This window comes from Cyanistes caeruleus, chromosome 27, assembly GCF_971803275.1.
Source record: "Cyanistes caeruleus chromosome 27, bCyaCae1.hap1.1, whole genome shotgun sequence".
Classification (NCBI taxonomy): Eukaryota; Metazoa; Chordata; class Aves; order Passeriformes; family Paridae; genus Cyanistes; species Cyanistes caeruleus.
In genome coordinates, this window is record NC_141727.1 from 2,532,510 (window position 1) to 2,552,715 (window position 20,206).

Sequence of the window (20,206 nt, forward strand, 5' to 3'; positions counted from 1 at the left end):
AGTCTGTGGCAGATGACACAGAAGAAAAGAAGGGGTTTTCTTGTGCCAGTGTTGTATTGCAGGAGAGAGAGTTTGTGGCAGAATTCTGTCTGAAACATCCCTCAATATCTTACTCTGGTATGAAAGCCACAGTGTCTGTATAGCTCTGCTTTGGACAAATACAGAATTTCCTGCCTTCCACACTGAACTGGAGTCCTTAGATATGCTAACTGCCTAAGAAGAAACAGTAGCAGAGAGCAAATTCCAAAAGAGAAAGACTCTGTGCAGCATTAACTCTGTTGGAAACCTAGGAGATTGGAAAATGTACCATTACCTATCATAATTCAGGCAAAACCCCAACCTCACAGTCATCTGAAGGCCTAGGACTGACTCCTGTGGTGAGAAGATGATCTTTGGGGAGAGGCAATTCTCACTCCTGCAAACACAGATCCAAAGTTGGTCAAGGTATGAGAACTAACAAATAGAAGATGATTTTTTTCTTCTATGGTTAAAAGAAGTTTAACATTTTAAACTAGGGACAATTCTTCATGTTCTGAAAGAAATTCCATGTGTTCATGCATATTTGGATGGTTAAACAAATTGAAGCATAAAATGTTCACTATTTCTGTACACTGGGTGAGGCAAAGCTACTAACTTAAAAGTTTATTTTTAAAGTGGCCCTTAAAATCTATACACACTAGAATTTAGTCCATGATCCACTACTGATGATACATAAACCAAATTGACTTCTAGATGGCCTTCCAATGTTAAAGTGATAATGAAGGGGGATAGTTATTCCATCTCTGAAAGTCCAAAGCTCTGTGGCACAGATTTCTACACTTTGGCTACAAGGCCAGAGACAAATGCAATGTTGTAAGGAAAGAGGACAGAGAAGGTCAGAAACTGATTCATTCCTTAGCCTGTACAAGAGCATAACACTTCAAAATTGTCACTGAAATAATGATTGCAGCTATAGGGACTAGAATTCAAATATTAGGAAAACAACTTTGTTTTCTAATTCTCTGGGCAAGGGAAGAATTCAGGCTTAGCTTATGCTTGTACCCTTTTGTTTACACTTCTGTTTGCTGAAATACCCTGCACCAGCCTTGTACTGGTGTGTCTTGGTCATCTGCCAGTCACCCACTGGGGGTCACCATGACATCTCAGAAAACACCAAACTGATGAATTCACAAAGTTTGCTCCTTGCTCCAGGATCATGTTGGTAGAAAACTCTATCCTCTGCCTTGTTCCTCCTGTTGGCTCAGCTCCTGGGAGGGGACCAGGAGAGCCAGAGGCTGGGGACACTCCCTCAGGGCTGCTTCTCTTGAGTGACAACCCAGCCAGTTTGGCTTCAGCAAAAATTTCTGCCTTCAAACCCTAATTACTGTGCTGGCACAGCACTCTGAGTGGTTTTTCTAATTGTTTGTATTTATTTGCAAAGTCTCTACTGCACAGGGTCCTGTGATAAATATAATTCCACTCATGGCTAATTCGATGCTTTTTTGGGGGTAGAAGGGAGAGTAATTTCATGGTAAACCATAATTACTAGTACAAGAAGTACCTTAATTACCAATCCAATCTGAGGGAGTAGCTGAGGCTTGAATCAGCCTAATTAAAATTCTACTTGTTCATAATAAATAAGTGGCAATTACTAATTAGACCTAGCCTACAGTATTCTAAAAGCGTGAATTTAATGTCAGTTTGTGTTTAATTTTGGCCATTTCCTACTTGCTCTGAAATGACAGCCCAGCACAGAACTGAACAGAGCAGATATCTGAGGCCTTTAAGTCTTCTCCTGCTGTTGGCTTCTAGTGGCAGAACAGACAACTTGATAAGGCAATTTATCACTGTTGAGTGCTGAGCTCCTGAACATCTAATTCCAGCTGTAGGTGTAACACAGACACCTCCAGCTATATGGTGGAAATCATGGGAAAATCCTTTTAGCTTTCAGGTCCCTGTTTCCCACCTTTTCTGATGAAACCACATTCATTTGCATGTTAAAAATGTCTTATGATTTGGGTCATTCATGGCTAGAAACCAGGGTTTCTGATTGCTGCCAAATAAAAAGAGGAATATAATTACAATATCCTGATAGCTTGGCTCCAGCTGTTTATCAAATATGTATTTAATCACAAGCACAAATCACATTCTGCCTGCAAGGAGGCTGAAAGGGGCAGCCTCTCCTCCCAGGCCCCAGGGACAGGACAGCAGGATACAGCCTTAAGCTGCACCAGGGCAGGTCTAGGCTGGACATGAGGGAGAATTTCTTCACAGAAAGGGTGATTAGACCTTGGAAGCCCAGGGATGTGGTGGAATCACCATCCCTGGATGTGTTTAAGGAAGGCCTGGACGTGGCACTCTGCTGTGCTTTAGCTGATGAGGTGCTGTTGGGTCCTAGGCTGGACTCAGAGGCCTTTTCCACCCTCACTGATTCTGTGCTAGCAGAAGTGTATCTCCCACTCTTCTTCCCACATTTTAATGACCTACAGAACTGAGATACTTCTGTAGGCCTGAAACAACACCAGCAAACATAAACAAAGCATCACAAAAGTATTTCTTCCATGGTTTCCCCTCTTATTTTTTTTTCTAAGAACTCACTAGTTGGTAATGGGAATATTATGTTAGACCTACAAACACATTCTAACTTGTGGTTGATACATGTGTTCAGCAGATTTGACAATTAGAACATTATAGTAATAAAAATTCAGTCAAAGATTTTTCATTTCCAGTGAGCCTTACCAGTCTACTGATCTTTATCACTAATGGGGAACTGAGGATTTGTTAATTACAGCATGCACAGGTGCAGCAGCTTTGTATCTTGAAGTGTTCCCTAAAAACACATGGGTAAGGAGCAACAGTGGGAATCAGAACAGGAATCCTGTGGCATCAACCTGATCTTGCAGGGCTCTCTCTGATGAGTGAGGGTGATGTTAACCAGCCAGACTGACTGGCCAAGGGACAAATATCCAACTCAAACCCAAATGCCAGGGTGTTTCAATCTGTCAGGAGCCCCATATCCTCCTAGCTACAGCTGGTCACATGTAATACAGACTTTGGAATCAGTAGCTCCTCTTTACCCCATTTTTAGCTTTTTTCCTTTTGTTTTTTTTCCAATTTTGAGTCCTTCAGAAATAAATAGAATTCCTTGGGTTTTTGGGTTTTTTTTTTTTTTAGATCAGCTTCTGTTCTCATAGCTTCTGGGCAAATACTTCCTTATTTGCTAGAGGGCTTAAGGCCCTGGGAACCCAGCAAGGGGGAAGTGGAGGAGCTGCTCACACTCTTTCTTACCAAGCTAAAAATCACTTTTTCTATCAATCAAACCCTACATGAGGCCTCCTCCAACTTACAAGCTCCTCACCTTTGTGCCATGATCCTGCCAGTCACTGTCATGGCAACCACAGAGACCATTCCAGCTAAAGAAACTGCTAATTTCTGGGGGGGAGACACTTGCTTGATATTTTAAAAAATAAAACATCCACTAGAAAAAATTTACCTTTTTTTTGTTTGGTTTTTTTTTTTTTTTTTTTTTGTTAATCATGCATGGAACTAAAAAGAACTCAAGAAAATGTGAAAATCAAATTTTTTCTCCGTAAACCATAACTGTTGCATCCTGAGTCACAGCAGGAACCATGGTGCCTCACTGTCTTTGAGCACCAAACCACAGGAGTGACTGTCACAGTCACCTTCTAGCACAGAATTCTGTTCCTCACACACATTTCTCCAACAATAGCAACAGCCCAATGACCAGAGGAAAATTAACATCTCCCCTTACCCCCAGACAACAATCTGGCAAAAACACTTCTAATTTGCTGCAGGGCCCTGCGTTGTATAAGTTATAAAATAAAACCAAATGAGGAAAGAGCCACAAGGCAAGGACTACAACCAGGGAGAGGGGAAGCATAAATTCAGCAAACCTTGGAAGAGCCTTGTCCCTGCACCCAAAGGCCCCACAAGGCTCAGGGAGTCTGGATCTGCCCCTACTCCTGAGCTTGCCCTTGTTCTATCACAAAAAGGAGTCTCCAAAATTCTCTTTTCATAAATCCTGAGTTGTCCTGTCTGAAGCCAGGATTTCCCTCCTCCTCTGCCATTAGCTGCAGTGTGGGGTGTCTGACCTCGTGTGCTTCTCAGCATTGGCCTTTCCTACAAGAACTGCCCCAGCTGGGAATTCATCAACAGCCCCCTGTGCCCAGGCGTGGGCTTCCTTCACACGAAGGGGCTCCTCGCTGGTTTCTCTTGCCCCTCAGCTGGAAGCTCCATCATGAAGGTTGGGCAAGCAAATCCTTTCCAAGGGGTGTGGAACAGACTATGGAAAATCCATGGGAATTCACAGATTCACCAAGCAGTGGACATGTGATGCAATTCAGGTGGTTTTTGTTTTGGTTTTTTTAAATTATTTTTTATGTAAACCAAAAGAATAATGGAGGTCCTTGAGAAAGCATCTTCACACTTTTAGCCTTTTACTGTTTTATTTTATTTTATTTTATTTTATTTTATTTTATTTTATTTTATTTTATTTTATTTTATTTTATTTTATTATTTATTTCTAAGTGGAAGGAGGGGAGGGGGAAGGCACTGTTTCCTTTATACCTCAGACACAACTTCCCAGTTTTTTATTTTGCCAGAATTGCAGGTAGACATCTCCACCTCGTGGTGTGAAAACAAAGCACCCTTTGAAAATTTCTAAATTGCTATTTCATGCAAAGGCAGCAGGCTAAAATGATTTCTGTAAATTATTTTCCAAAGCAAACTGTGCTCGTGAGCACACTTACACAAAAATTCAGGGAGGAAAAAGGTTTTATAGACTATTGGCTACATATAAACCAAGGAGTTTATATATGATAATGAATGATTATCATATATAAGGTGATATGATGATGAATCATGTAACATGAGGATGCTGCATTCACTTACCCTTTCTGTATGCAAAGATCCATATGCTGCACATCAGGAACAGTTTTCTGTAGCCTTGGAACCTCGTGGAGGACAGATCATCAGGTAATGCAGCAATGAAAATTTGGTTCAAGGCTTAGGCTACAGAGAAGCACCTCGAGGGAGGCCAGCACATAACCTCTGCTCTCAAAACCTCCATCCCTCAGGACCTCTATTTCCAGGACAGAAGCTGACAGTAAATTCACTTCTCATGGGCTGCATATCTTACAGTGTTCCAAAACCAGTGAAATTCCTGCAATGAAAAGAGAACCATAGTTACATTTCATTTAAAAATGTACCAATAGAGGGAGATACTCCACCATAGCAATTAGTTCCTTCACAGCAGAACTTCCTGGAAAAGAGAATTTACACTGAACAGAAACAGGTCATTGTTGTTCTAGTTCTAAGGTGTAATGCAACACAGTGTTCTGTGATTTCAGCATTCCCTAAGAAAATGGCACCTGACTGAACTTTAATTACTAGACAGAATCACATAGGACACCTTTTATATTGGAATTTACTCTGATCTCTTCAAAACATTCTGTGACTACATTCCACATAATAATAACTTAATGAATGTTTTTATAATTTAGGCAAAAAAAAAAAAAATCATTTACAGTCAACAATTCTGGCTCCTCTAAAAGTCCTTTACAAAATTTTCATTTAATTTGCCTTTAATTGCCTTTAATTAAACTAGCTCCACTGAAGGAGATCAAAGAGCACAATGGTAAAGGCAGTGGCAAAGGGTGATCTCAAGAGAAGTAGTGCAGACCTCTTGGCACTGAAGTGGAAGAAATGTAGAAGTTTATCACTTGTCAGATAATCCTACAAATTTATTTATTAGAATCTCAAGAAACATATGGGATTCTTAATACAGCAAAAATTCAAAATGAAAATGTTGCATTCTGATCTGCCTCAAAATATATGAACCACAAGCTGAATTCTAAGTGTAGATTTGTTAATCCATATCCACAAAAAATGGTTTAAAAGGCTGAGTGTTCTGTTCCTCTCTGTTCCTTGGGGATGCATGATTCCTGTTTCATGTCATCTGATGAAAAGAACAGAAAAGTTTTGCAACCTGCCAAAAGCTGAGCTAATTTTGTGTTTTTCAAACTATCTGCCAGTCAAACTCTGTGTTCCTTTGCTGAACTTACAAAATATTCTTGCTTCAAGAGAAAGTTTCTGCTGCCTTGGACCTTGTTAAGGACATTCAGCTCTCCATGAAATAGCTACAATAGCATGCATAACATAAAGACAGGAGTCATTAAAAAAAAAGATGATTTATCAAAATTTTTGGCAAATGGTCTTTCCTGTCTTAAGGATTAATGTTGTAGCTGAGACACTATTTACTTTTATGACCTTTCAAGGGAGGGATATTCCTCATCTTTACACGGTACTGGGCCTCAAATCCACAAAAAGAACTTCAAGAGGAGAGACAAGCAAGGAATACAGAAGTTGTGTCTAGATTTGCAAGCCAAGATCTTTGCTCCTTTAGCACACAGCTGCTGAAAAAACAGAACATGCTTTGCTGCCTGTAATTTTTAAATTTCACTCAATATTATAAATATATTTCTATTTGCATTCATACTCACTTCTTAACAGTAGAGAGAAACCAAAAGACAATGTTTTAAACAAATAGTGTAAAAAAAATCCCAATTAAGTGGGAAGATAGCCAAGGTACATGAAAAACATGTATGCATCTGCCCATCCTAGAATTTATTGTGTCTAATTTCCCAATTTCAATGACAGCAGGACCTTTTGATTTTTTGTTTTGGTTTGGTTTTTTTTAGGGTTTCATGTCAATTTTTTAGGAACAAAACATTATGTAACATTAAAGCAGCTTCCAGCTAGTATTTTTTTCTTTTATTATTTCTGCAAACTTAAAGTTGACCCCCTCTTTCTTCTGCTTTTTGCTTCTACTGCTCTCTGTCCTAAGATAAATTATCATGTAAGTGTCTCTTACACTTCTTGATGTTTCCTCTACCTGAAGCAGGATTTCTCTTTTTTTTTCTTCACTACTGTGAAGTCATCATATTTAATTAATCCCGGAAATATTGACTTAGTGCTAAGGGAAACATTATCATTAAATTAGAAATGCTGGTGGTGGTGATGCCAGCTGCAGAGCAAGGCAGACACTCCGGCTCAGCACGTTTTAGGTAAAAGTCTTTGGAGCCAAAAGCATTATTTACTCACTTAACTTCAGATATTCATTATATGACTGCAGATGGAGGAACTGGTTGTTTGGCATCTTCTCTTCAACACTATTTCTCTGACATTACATATAAATTTGTGCTTCAAAATTCCCTACAAATTGATTGAAAACTTGTTCTTAGAAGTTTAGGGAGAAGAGAGATAAAGGTATCATACAACTGTGATATCACTGTTACAAAATAGCCGCTTTTTAATTTATTTCTTTTTAAGAAGGAACGCAGACTTCCTCTCTAAATCTTCACCTTCAAATTATCAAAAATTTAATACTGATTTCCTGCAAATACAGGCCTTTTAAACTCGACTAATCTGTCATATGAAATTACATCAAAATGCAAGTTAACACTTCATGACATTTTGTGCAATATCTGATGTCTTTTAATAGTACTCTTTAATCACGTGGCTCTTTACCTTGGGTTGGTAGGAGATAAATTTTCCTTTCTAGGTACACTGCCTCTATTAGTCTAAACTTTACACTTCTTCTATTCTTTTATTCTTCCAGAAAGATTGAGAACACTATTGAAATGTTCAATATGATAGATGCTTGCCAGATCCTCCCCAGCTCTCCCAGTGCTGGAGCTCTCCCTTCTCCCCTCACTCCTCTCTCCCTTCTCCTCTCTCCCTTCTCCCTTCTCTCCTCTCCTCCACAGGTTCTTGCTGTGGTTGTCCTTGTCCCTTCTCCAGCTCTCCTGCCCTCTGCTGTCTCTGCTCCTCACCTGCGGAGATCACAGAATGGACAGATAAAAACCTCCAAGATAAATCTCTGTCTCACCGCCTTCAGCTGCTTACGGCAGCGCCCCTCACAAACCCACCTCCATCCGTGCCATTTTTCCCATGCGTTTTTCAGTGCTTGACCGCAGAGATGTTGACTTTACGAAGGTTAAAGGTGGCTGCCTCAGCCAACAAACGGGGTTTAGCGGGAGGGATGGCTGCTGTTGTTTCAGGAGTGAAGTGTCACGGAGGTGCCGCGGCCCCCGCTGAGGCGCGAGTGACAGCGGCAGCTGCCCGGGCTGCGGAGCCCCGCGGGACCTCAGGGTTCCCACGTCGGGAAAAGCCACCCCGGTCCTTTTCCCACAGCTGAAGCTGCAGGAACAGCGGGGAGAGCTCCCTCAGAAATCGGGGCCCGAGCAGCCTAAACTGGAACTGGATGTGCGGGGGCTCAGGCAGGCCCTGCTCGGGCCTGAGGGGATTCCTGGGTGCAGGCCGAAAGCTGATCCTGACCCCGGTGAGCCTGAGGGACAATCCTGCTTTCTCTTCTATCCCTGCAAGGACAAATGTCTGCTGATTAAATAGATCTTTTTATAGACTGAAAACCAGAGTTAGTCTGAATTCATGCAAACACCGAGTAAGTGTTTCACTTTACAGTATATTCACTGTAAGTGAAGCGTTATACATATGACAACACACACACAGAGTATAAATTAAATATTCTGCATTGGCAAAACCTTCTGGACTCTGACTTAGATTCTGCCAGTGCCTGAGACATTTGCAGCATTCACAAATTCATCATAGCCTGGCCTGCCAGAAAAAGAGCAATCTGAGGGTCTTCCTTCTGCCTGTGAATATGAAATGCTTTTAAATGTTTACTGTTTAATGAAACGGAGCAACTGATTTAAGTATTTAGGTGAGTTCTTCCTAGAGAATGAATTAGCTATCAGATATTGAGTATTCTGCATGAAAAATTAGATTCCTGTGATAGAAAGGAATTCAATGTTCTTGTTCAGAAGGATCTAAACTAAAATCATTTGATTTCCTGGAAAAGGCCAAGTTCTAAAAACCAACAGATATAACAGGATAAACACATTCCCCACCTCACCTAGAATTCCATGAAATTTTACAATTCTGAACTATACAAAACCCAAAATAAAGTATCACTTCAGCTCCTGTGAAAAATGAAGACCTCACATCTGTTAAATCTCTGCTCCTGAGAAAACCCAGCAGCAGTGGTGGGAGAAGGGAAGGAGGCACACACAACGTGGAGCAAGGCCCGGGGGACATTTGAAATGGTTGTAAGATTCTGGAACACATGCACATGTAAATTGTCATTAAAAATATTGAGAACAACCTTGAGAGGAGTTGCAGTAACCCTGGCATAGAAGGGCTTGGGACATTCTCAGCTGCCATACTTCTGTGAAAAAGGGATTGAGAACAGATTCCCTGTTAATGTCTTCTCTGCTGGGATGGCTCTAGGGTCTAAAAAATCTGCTTTCTGTTAGGAAAAACTATAAAATGTTCAACAAAAGATTAACAATGTCTTTCACTGGCATAAAATCAGGAGATTTCCTTGCAGGAGGGTGTGTTGAAAATTCCCTAGAAAGTCGAATATAGAAAGAATGACTGTCACTGGCAGCAAACTCCAACTCTCAGCAAATACATGTGTTACAAATCTAACTAAACAAACAAACATCATTCAAAGCCTTGCATGTGTGTATAAACCAGGTTGAATAATTTTTTTTTTTTACCTTAGGATTGGGCATTAAATTATATATAATTAGTGGAGTTCTTTCTTACTTCTATTTCCCACTTTAGTTCTTGAATTTGGCGTCTATTGAATACTGTTTTAGGGCTTTTTCTAAACTCAAGATGGAGAATTTTGTTAACAGTGCAATAAAAATAACTTCATAGTGTTACAAGGAAACATTAAAGACTTTTTTGTGCGCTGCTCTTTCCCTTAAAAAAAAAAAATACAGACATTGTTTCTTTAAAAGGCTCCATCTGCAAATCCCATTAGATGTGCATATAAGGTTTCAGATGATTAATAGCTGCCTGCTTTGCTTTGGTTGGAGGGGCTGAGGGTATGTGTGTTAACCCCTCCCGCCCCTCACTCACATTTCACTTCACAAACTTGTCACTGTCTCCCCAGCACAGTATTTAAAAAGTGTTTCGCTCATGCCCAGCACTTCACAAGGAAGCAACTCATGGCAATCCCTGCAGAAATCTGGTAGCTCCAGTCAGGGCAATGAAGACCTTTAGGGTTCCTGAAGTAGCAAACCTGCAACAGCGTCAAACCCACAAGCAAACTGTTGTTTAGAGAGGAGATCTATTCTGTAAAATTTGGGAGAGTTTCCCTCTGCTTCTCTTCTGCTTTTGAAGGCTGAGCTGTCACCAGCCAGGAGCACTGAGGTGTGGACAGGACTGGAAGCAGATGGATCCCAGCAGCAGCAGCTGCATGCGCAGCCCACAGCCTCCCACCCTGCTCTGGGGGTGTGTGAGGAGCTCCCACACCGACCTGAGCACAGCTCCAGGGCTCAGCCACTATCCAGCAGCAGCACCATTCTCCTTCCAGCAAAAACCAGATTTTGCTGCTTACTCTGATTTCTCAGCCTCCTGCCTGGTGACAGCTCCCCACAGCTTTCCACAGGAAGAGCGGGCACTTGTGGAGCAGCACTCCTCATTCCAGCACTCTGACTGGCACCTGGCAGCAACTGAGGCCAGAAGAGGAATAAATCCAGGACTGGCCTTGGCTTCTGGAGAGTCAGAGAGCAGCAACCCCAGCCTTGTGAGTGTGGCTGTGGGTGCGGATGAAGATGATGAGGCACCAGCAAATCCTACAAGTGACTGTGAGAAAAAGCCACCCAAAAGGAAAAAGGAAAGCTCAGGTAGGTGATATGAAATCAGGGTTGTGGTAGAGTGGAGGAGGTGGAATGAGAACACCTGGTGAGACTGGGAGTTAAGAAAGAAAGCTGATGAGCAAAAATTTCATAATACTTGACCGGGGCAACTTTAGACAGTAACATCACTGTAACTAACTGTCTCATTCTTATTCTGGTCTTTGTATTTCACTCCTGCAGATCTTGGGTGCTGAACTAGACATTTCACTCACCAGCACAATTTGCTGTCACTGAACAGGAATCACATGGCATGTACACACACAGAACTGAAAGTCCTGGGATGTGGAATTATACATTCACACCTGCCATTTGTCTGTGCAAGAGAGAATGGCAGAGAGCAAAGATCCCTCATCTTGAGCTGCCTGTGGTAGTTGGAGATGTCATACTAGGAATTTGACATTTTATGGGAAGAAGTACGAGAGGCAAAGTCTTCCTTTAAATATAAATTCTATTCGGTCGCACTAAATGTTAAATATTTTAACCTCAAAACAGGAGGTACTAAAAGCTTGCCTATCAGTACAATGTCCAAAAATGCAGAAATTGTATATGGTTTTCATGGTGTCATCCTAGCTAGCAAAACACATTCTTTCTACAGTGTAAATATCAATAATTTCATAGTTATACAGGCTCTAACTTGCTGATATCTCAGATCCAAATCTGTGAAATATGCATAAAATTGTTTTTTCTTAAGGAAGCTGTTAAAATTTAAGATGCCATAGCATTCAAGCATACAAGCTACAGTGTAATTTTTCCCACAGCCCTGCTCCCAAGTGGAGAATATTTTCCAGTAGCCCCATTTCACAGGCAGAAAATGCATGGATAAAAATATTGATTAACTTTTAGGTTTTGCAGACATTTATAGAATTTAAGTTCATTTATACTGATAAAGGATGTTTAGGCAAAACTTTCCCAAATGCAAAGAAGTTTAAATAAAGTAATTATTTAAAAAGTGAGCAACACTTTCATTAAAACATCAGCTAGTCACAGATAAACAGCAGATTTCAGCTTATTCACATTAGAGGGATATGTTTATCCTTAAAGTGACTGATTCCAAAGCACATCTCCCTGTTTCAAGAAGAAAAAGGTGCCTTTATTCTCTCTTACTACTTTGCATTTTCTTTTCATACCTGCTGCTATGCTCTTCCTTTCAGGGAGCTGTAAGCAATGACATCCCTGAGAGGTCTGGGGTTCCACCCTTTAGTGACCACTGCAGCCCTGGGGAGAGGCAGCTGTTAAATTCAATCCAGCACTGAAGCTGGTTGGGATCCTGGAAGGAGACACACTCCTTGGGGAGACACACATCTGCCTTTGGTTCCTAAGCAGCTTCTTTTTCCCTTCCCTTCCCTTCCCTTCCCTTCCCTTCCCTTCCCTTCCCTTCCCTTCCCTTCCCTTCCCTTCCCTTCCCTTCCCTTCCCTTCCCTTCCCTTCCCTTCCCTTCCCTTCCCTTCCCTTCCCTTCCCTTCCCTTCCCTTCCCTTCCCTTCCCTTCCCTTCCCTTCCCTTCCCTTCCCTTCCCTTCCCTTCCCTTCCCTTCCCTTCCCTTCCCTTCCCTTCCCTTCCCTTCCCTTCCCTTCCCTTCCCTTCCCTTCCCTTCCCTTCCCTTCCCTTCCCTTCCCTTCCCTTCCCTTCCCTTCCCTTCCCTTCCCTTCCCTTCCCTTCCCTTCCCTTCCCTTCCCTTCCCTTCCCTTCCCCTCTTTCCTCCCTTCCCTTCCCTTCCCTGAACTTCCCTGGACTTCCCTTCCCCTCTTTCCTCCCTGAACTTCCCTTCCCTGAACTTCCCTGAACTTCCCTGAACTTCCCTTAGTCTCCTTTCTTCTTTTTAAACTGTCAGTACAGTAGGAAAAACCTGCCCAAGATGATTTGTCCTTTCACACATCTGTCATTTCTCACATTCTGTTGTCAAAACTGCAGCAGCTGGGCCATATTTCCACTTCTGGACTCTCACAGAACCTCAAGCATTATGTCTCTTTACAGTACCCTGTGGCACGCAGTGTGCATGAGAGATTCCTCTCTCATCCTGCACATCCTACTCTGCTCCCAGAAATATCAAAATACCCGTTTTAAATTACTCCCGTTGTCCTTTGGAGATGCAGACCTGTGAAACCTCCCCTTGGAAAGGGAATCCTTCCCACAGGGCTGTGATGAACTCCCGTGTACCTTGCTTTAGCTACTTGCTTATCATTTATGCCATGTGCTGAAGGCATTGGAGAGCTGCTGCAGCCTCCACGAGTCTGTGAGGGCAGCACAGACCCCAGGGGATGCCCAGGGACTGGTGGCAAAGTTCCCAGCAAGAGATCCACACTTCAAATCCTGATTCCCCACTGCTCCCTCCCAAACCACACTTGTGAGCCCCTGGGAAACGTGATAGCATGTCTGTGCTGCAAGGGATGAGAACAAAGGGGATTGTTTAACTGAGGGCAAAGTCATGGGGAGAAACTTCTGGAATTTTGTTCCTGTACATCCCCCATCTTTTTTTGTGGAGTTCTGAAGCAGCAAAACCAGTATGGAACAAATGAGACTGATTCCCTTGGAATGGAATGCTCCACTTCTGATGGCCAGAGATCAGGTCAGCTCAGTCACCTAAGACCACAGTCACACCTCACAGATTTCTCCAGTTTTACTACTTTGGCCACCAAAATGACACCCAGAAGATGAAGCTGCACATCATGGATAAAAATATTAATTGATTGATTTCTAGCTTTTGCAGACATTTGTAGAATTTAAGTTCATTTATACTGAAAAAACCATGTTTAGGCAAAATTGTTACCATTTTGCTTATCATTTCTGGGTAGAAATATTACACTAGGACACACAGAACTCCATTGCCTACTGGTTACACACAACAATTAACTTACTAATTCTCAGCATAACAAAAATACTGCTGGCATGTTTAGTTCAGGGAATCTAGCAAGAGGAGCAAGAGGGGAGAAAGCACCAAGGAACTCACAAAACTGAGTCCCTGAAACACTGGCAGTTTGGACTTTGCTCACTAAAGGAAATGCATTTTTCTTTGCATTGCTTGGAGATTCTTTGAGCACCAACTTTAAAAACACAGGAGGAAAAAAAAACCAAAAAAATTAAAATAAAGGAAAAGAAAAAGAAAAAAAGAAAGGATTGAAAAAAATGAAAAAGGGTTGCCATAGTCTCAGGCAAAGTCAGTTTGTGTTTGCTTTTTATCATAATTGGTACAGCATCACTTTGGCTATGGCTTGAAATTTGGCCTTGAAATAGGACTCTTGACTGCATTGCAGAAATGTACACAAATAGCAAACAGGTTTTTCAGGACATCACAATGACAAGGATGATACTGAGGCCAGTCATCTACACAGACACCAGATCTGCTTGTAATTTTCATTTAGCAAGGATTAGAAAAAGTTAAAACGCAAGAGTGTTCGAGGTGGGTCTGGGCAAAAACCAATTTCTCTGTTTTCTTGTTTTACTGCCTCACATCCCCGGTATTTCCAGGCCATGCACCACAGCTGAGGGTGCTCACTGCGTGATTTGTTCTTATGTCCTGCACCAAAGCTGGGCACCAAACACTCCTAACATCCTGCATGCTGCATGTTCTTGGCTGCCTGCTGCATGGTAGATCAGGGGAGGATGAAAATATGTATATAAGGAATAAAAATTAAAATGTGGGGAAGGAAACTCTTTCGATGCAATGGCAGCAAGGAATGAGAGCTTCTTTCCCACAGCTCCTGTTCTGTGACTGTGCAGACCCAGGCAATTCTGACAACCCTCCCCATCCTGACTGAACTGTCCCACCTCTGTCCTCTCAAAACCAAGGCTGGCAACACCACTCAGTCATGATGAGTGAGAGGGGGCATAAAGCAAAACATCTTAAATCTTCCACTGAGCACTTCAAGGAGTTGTTTAGATCTCTGCAACTGCACATGTTCACACACATCAACATAACCACCAATTACACAAGTGTGCTTGCCTCTTAGAGAACCAGAACTCAAGCAATAAGGCAGAAAGCAGCAGCAAATCACGGAAGGAAAGGACAGCTTTCACTAAGGAGCAGCTGCGGGAGCTGGAAGCTGAATTTGCCCACCACAACTACTTGACAAGGCTCAGGAGATACGAGATAGCTGTGAACCTGGATCTCACCGAAAGACAAGTACTTTCCAAACCCTTGTCTCCCCAGCTCCTTCTTCCTCCCCCACAACTTCTCCCTAATGCTAAAATCCAGATGTGTTACCCAAGAGTCTGCTTTTGCAATGGCACAAAGGTATTTTAAAACAAAGCCTCCACATTCTTTCAGACACCTTCGTTACATATTTTTGTAAGTAGTTAATAAATTTAATTATGTTTCTCTAAACTAAAGATAGACTTGGTAATAATTGGTCTCTACTGAGTTCTTGTTTATCACCATTCATTGGTACATATTGATATATCAAAGTTTACATATGGGATATGGATATCACCTTTGACTAACAGGAAATTATTCAAATGAATGTTTGATACTTGCATTCTTCCTGGGTCAGGTGGTATTTTGAGGTGAAAAAGAAAGACAATTATACAGAGTTCTGTGGAGAGAGGTATTTCTGTTCTCTCATTGTCATCTCATTGTCCTTATCAAGGCTAAGTGGACAGCAGAACAATTGTGTAATTATGTGAGGCAAATTAAAAATCCTAAAGCATTAGATTGAATGGCCTAGATGTTAAAAATATATGAGAGGCACTGTGCCTTATTTGACATGAAGATAGATTCTAGGCAAAGCACTTGTACTACCTTTGAGGGTTTCAGAGGAACATCTGTGGGGAGCATTTTAGAAAGAATTGTTCCATAAAGGATTAGTCAAACCTGAGAGGCTCTGTTCACCTTTTCTTCTAGAATTCCACAAATCATCTCTCTACACACGTATGCATAGCTCTGCTTATACAGCTCAGGTTGAGTCAACAAGTAATTATTTTCTTTTTATCACCCAGGTCAAAGTATGGTTTCAAAACAGAAGAATGAAGTGGAAACGTGTTAAAGGTGGGCAAGCAGTGCCCCCACACGAACATGACACAGAGGATGTGGACTCTGCTGCCTCCCCCAGCTCTGAGTAGTCCCTGCAGCAATGGGAGAGGAGTTTGGAGAAAGTCATTGATTGGAATGTGGGTGCAACTGCTTAGAATCAGCTACACAATGAGATCACCCTGCCTGCCCCAGTCCTGTAGCCCATAGTCTTTAAAAGGTGCATGATGCTTGAGGTTACCGGGGCAATTAAAGAGCACAGGGGGGAAAAAGCCAAGGGAGAGCATGATTTTGATTTTTGTCTCTCAAACTGTCTTACTACCACAGATGTGTCTACAGAAAAAAACAACAAACACCAAATAGAAAACAGAGATTCTCACCAGAAAATCCAGACTGTTAGTCAGCATATGCAGCTGTATTCTCATCCAGGGGTCACACCTATTTCCCTGGTCATACCTATTCATTCTGCATTTGGATTTGACAATGCACATCTTCCTGTGCCCTTCTTGGAGAGAAATAAATACTTTGATAGTCACTGATTTTTCTTGCAAAATGAGTTGAACACCTATATGACTAGGCAATAAGATTGCAAAATAAAATGTGAGACTAAAAACGCACACAGAAGTCAACTCACCAGTTTTAGAAGAGATGGCTTTCACACTGACAGTCCAGAAAGGTAGGTGCTTTGTTGATGGCAGCAATTTGCAGAGGGAGATTTCATCCAGGCTTAATGTAAAACTGAAATTAAATTGCGAGATCTCAGTTTCAAATATTTTTTCGAAACAGTCATTACCAAATGTCCCAGCAGGCACAGCAGAGATTGAACTCTCAACACAACAGCTAAAATATTATTATTTTGGTTTCAAGTTTTTCCAATAAACTGCCACAGCACCACCTGAAGTCTTAAGAACACCTAAGAACATTCTCACTTTAAATTATCCCTGCTTTCAACCAGAACCTCTAGTGTATAAAATTATGATGATTTAGAAAAGCATAATGCCTGCTCCCATTTCTTGTATCTTTTTTGTTTAATGCCATATTTTAAGCAGAATTTCACACTAGTGTACCACATTATGACTATTGAGAATACTGGAACTTTGGTTTAAATATTTCAAATGTAACCATTAATTGCAGCTACAGCCTTACTCTGATGCACTGCTGTTGTGAACTGTAGATATGCTGGGTATGAATTTGTATATCTGGATTCTATGTTTATAAAGCTGTTAGTGGTAATTCCACTTGTAAAAGACCTCAAATTTGATAAATATCAACTTCTTTTTTTTTAACAGAGATGCTGTATTCTTTTCAAAGAGGTGCTTATAGTACTTACTGTATCTACTAAGAGAAAACATACATTCTTCAGAGTTCCAAACTCTGATTGACAGATGAAAAAAACCATCAGTTTAGAGTAAATATTTATGCAAAACCAATTTAAAAGAATTAGTATTTTTAAAAAGAAATATTTAAAACTAAAGAAACTTGAGCAGTTTGAGCAGCACTGAGGAAGCGAGTTTGGTTACTGTCTGGTTTCCCATACTCCACTACTTGCTCTTATCCACTTTATTCAAAAACAACACACAAACAACAAAACAAAATGCCAACACTCCTCTGCCCCTGAAAAAAACCACAACAAACTAAGAAAACAGCATCAGGGATGTCTCACACAGGTCCTTCCACAAACTTGCAGTCACAGCATGGATGTAAACCCATGTAAATTCTGTGAGTACAATAAATACTAAATGATGAGTTATAATATTTAGGGGCATGCAAGTTCTCTCTCCAAGCTAGACCTACCCCTGTCTCTTCAGGTCTTTATGATAAGGAAAAAATGCCCTCAGCTTCTCCTGGGACACTTGTGGTAGATATTTAAATGAAAGGTGGAACAGAGATGGTCAGATCCCAGTTACTTCAGCAGTGATAAGGGTGGACAATGAGAGAACACCATTCTTTTTGTTAACAAACCCAATGTCAGAAACAGGTTCATAATCTCACTACTCAGGTGACATAAAATTAATTGGCTAAAATGCACAGATGAGAAGCTACAGTTTACTGTATCTTTAAGAACAGAGATTGTTTTTGGCTTTACTTCTTGAACCTTGGTGCCTTCTGATTCGACTTCTGACTAAACTCAGTAGTTTGGCTCTTGGCAAAGACTAAAGAAAGCTGTATTTTGTGAAGAACTCTGGTGCTCAGATATCCTACCCTCTTCTCCTGGAACAGAAATCACCAACAGAAATCAGGAGTTCTTTTTTACCTCTATCCTTGTAACCTCTTAAGCCATTTAATACTGTACATCACCTCCTCTCCACTGTGGTTAGAAAGTTTGCAGCCTGCAGGAGCAACTTATTTTGAGATGAAAACTTTCATCCTCTTGGCTACTAACATAAACCAAAACCAGCTCACCACCCAGAGGAGAGGCTAATAAATCTTCCCTTTCAAGTAAGTTGTCAATAGTAGCATAATGAATCCTAATTTACTTAAAAACTGATCAATGGGATCTCGGTCTGTACCCATAATTACAGCTCCTAAAAAGTCCTTGCTCTGAATTTTGAGAAACAAGCTTTGAGTCACCTGTGAGATCATCTTGTGCTTAGGCAGTTTCTTCATTAAACCATCTGCTCACTCTAAGATTTTAGTGTTTTGAGAAGGAACATTTCACTCCTGACATCAAAGCATTTGACCTCTGAACCTCTGGTGCCAAGAATCTTCCAGGGCAGGCCTGTGGTCTGGGAGCAAAGTCTTTGACCGGCACTTATTTTTCTCAGAAATACACATCAGGCTCTATTCTCCTCACAGAAGGGAGGGAAGCTACCTGGGGATGTTTGGCAATGTTTTCCACGCCTTACTCTCAATAAATAATCTGAGCACACAATCACCCCATGGCATCAGAGAAGTCTGGCAGGGATTCTCCAGGAAGCACAGGCAAGCAGAGCTGTGAGACTTTTTGCCAGTGCAAACAGCTCACAGGGAACAGGGATATCTGGATAAACACAAAAATATGTGCTGGAGTCCTTTATATCTGTGCTGCCTCTTCCAAACAGAGCAAGAGAAGTGCTTTCCTTAGAGCCAGAGACTTTATGGACTCTTTATCTATCTAGCCAGATGCCAGTGGAGCAGAGGCCCTTATTTGTTTTACAGGTTCTGTATCCTATGACTCCTCTGTTGTTAGTCCTCAGTTGCTCCATGCCATTCTACAGCTTTAAGCCAGTGATTTTTCCAGTCAGTGGAGCTACTTAAACTCCAAAGACAGCCCCAGGCAAATCCAATGTTGCTTTAGATGTGTCCAGGGATGGGGCATCCACAACTCCTCTGGGCAACCTGTGCCAGGGCCTCACCAGCCTCACAGTGAAAAATGTCATCGATTTGCTGTGAATAAGGAACCAAACCCTCCAGTTCACGCTGTCTGGGAAACAAGAGAGCCCTTTAGCAAACATTTCACAGCCAGAGATTTTGACTGGGACATATTTTACACGAGCAAAGCTTACAAATCCTACTTCCGGTAGAATTTCCTACGCATGGAAACAAGCGCACACAACAAATCAGGGCATTTTACAGAACACACCATTTTTCAATTACCCTATTTTCTTCCCTCACCTCTAGCAGTGCTCATATTAAGTTTCATCAGCCACTATCTCAAATTTTAGATAATTCCCTTCCCTTGAGGAGAGTGCACAGCCCCTTCGAGTCTGTCTTAGTTACTGGGCTGAGCGTGCTGGACCCGCACAGCTCCTCCGGACAGATGGACAGGAAATCCACTTTCTTTCAGTGCTTACAGCAGAAGGGCTTTGTCTGACTGGAACTTGCCTGGTGTGGCTGTAAAATAACCTCAGGCTCAGGCTCTTGCCTTTCAGGCTGTATTTGTGAGTTATGATGGGGCAGCTTCCCCTCAGCTCCGGGTCCAGGTGTTGGCTCCCCATCCCCACCCTCCCCACACACAATGCCACATTGTTCTGCTTTCTGCACAAAGGAAGGGCTTTCATACACTACCAGACTCTTACACCACCATTCCCTTCCTCTATACCATAATTGTTATTTTATTCTTTTAAATAACTCTTAGACAGGGATAAGCTTCCAGGGTTGTCTGGAAGCTCCTCTGGGACCAGATTGCAGAAGAGATAATGGGAGTGAGTAACAGAGAGGATGGTGACTTCATACCACAGAGCTTTGAGTCGTGTTTCTCTTTCCTTATTAAAGAAGAAAACAGTTTTTCAAGCCTTGCTGAATATCCCTGGCTTTGGAGCAGGGCACAGACACGTGACTTGACATGCTTTCTTACAGCCTTTAATTTTTAGTTCAGTGAAAGTTTATTATGGCCCATGTTCATACCTGAGGTTAATCTGTCACCCAGAATGCCACGTGTGAAGTATTTCCTATACCCAGGAATTCATCACCATGTGAGTGTTAGCCCAGCAATGCCACAGTTAAGTTGATGGTTGTAAAGACACCCAAAAAAAAAGGATTGTTTCTTCCTTTCAGTACTCACCACAAACATCCTAGCAGTTTTGTACCTCCATCTA

The 20,206-nt window shown here is 41.6% G+C and overlaps 1 protein-coding gene and 1 long non-coding RNA gene across 4 annotated transcripts in view; one reads left to right on the top strand and one right to left on the bottom strand.

Moving 5' to 3' along the window:
* Positions 1-20,206, bottom strand: part of LOC111939939 (uncharacterized) — a 49,628-nt gene that overhangs the window by 14,109 nt on the left and 15,313 nt on the right. The window contains exons 1-3 of one of the 3 annotated variants that reach the window (XR_015279451.1): positions 7,929-9,042; positions 4,891-5,161; positions 314-415 (exon numbers count right to left, since the gene is read on the bottom strand). This is a non-coding gene — a long non-coding RNA (uncharacterized LOC111939939). Of the gene's footprint in view, positions 1-313; positions 416-4,890; positions 5,162-7,928; positions 9,043-16,323; positions 16,428-20,206 lie in introns of those variants that run through there. The other 2 variants (XR_015279452.1, XR_015279453.1) reach the window with 2 other exon arrangements.
* On the top strand, positions 8,038-16,975 carry MEOX1 (mesenchyme homeobox 1). Its single transcript, XM_023942435.2, has 3 exons — positions 8,038-10,715; positions 14,674-14,846; positions 15,659-16,975. The coding sequence occupies exons 1-3, from the start codon at positions 10,262-10,264 to the stop codon at positions 15,779-15,781; spliced, it is 750 nt and encodes a 249-aa protein (XP_023798203.1). The 5' UTR covers positions 8,038-10,261; the 3' UTR covers positions 15,782-16,975.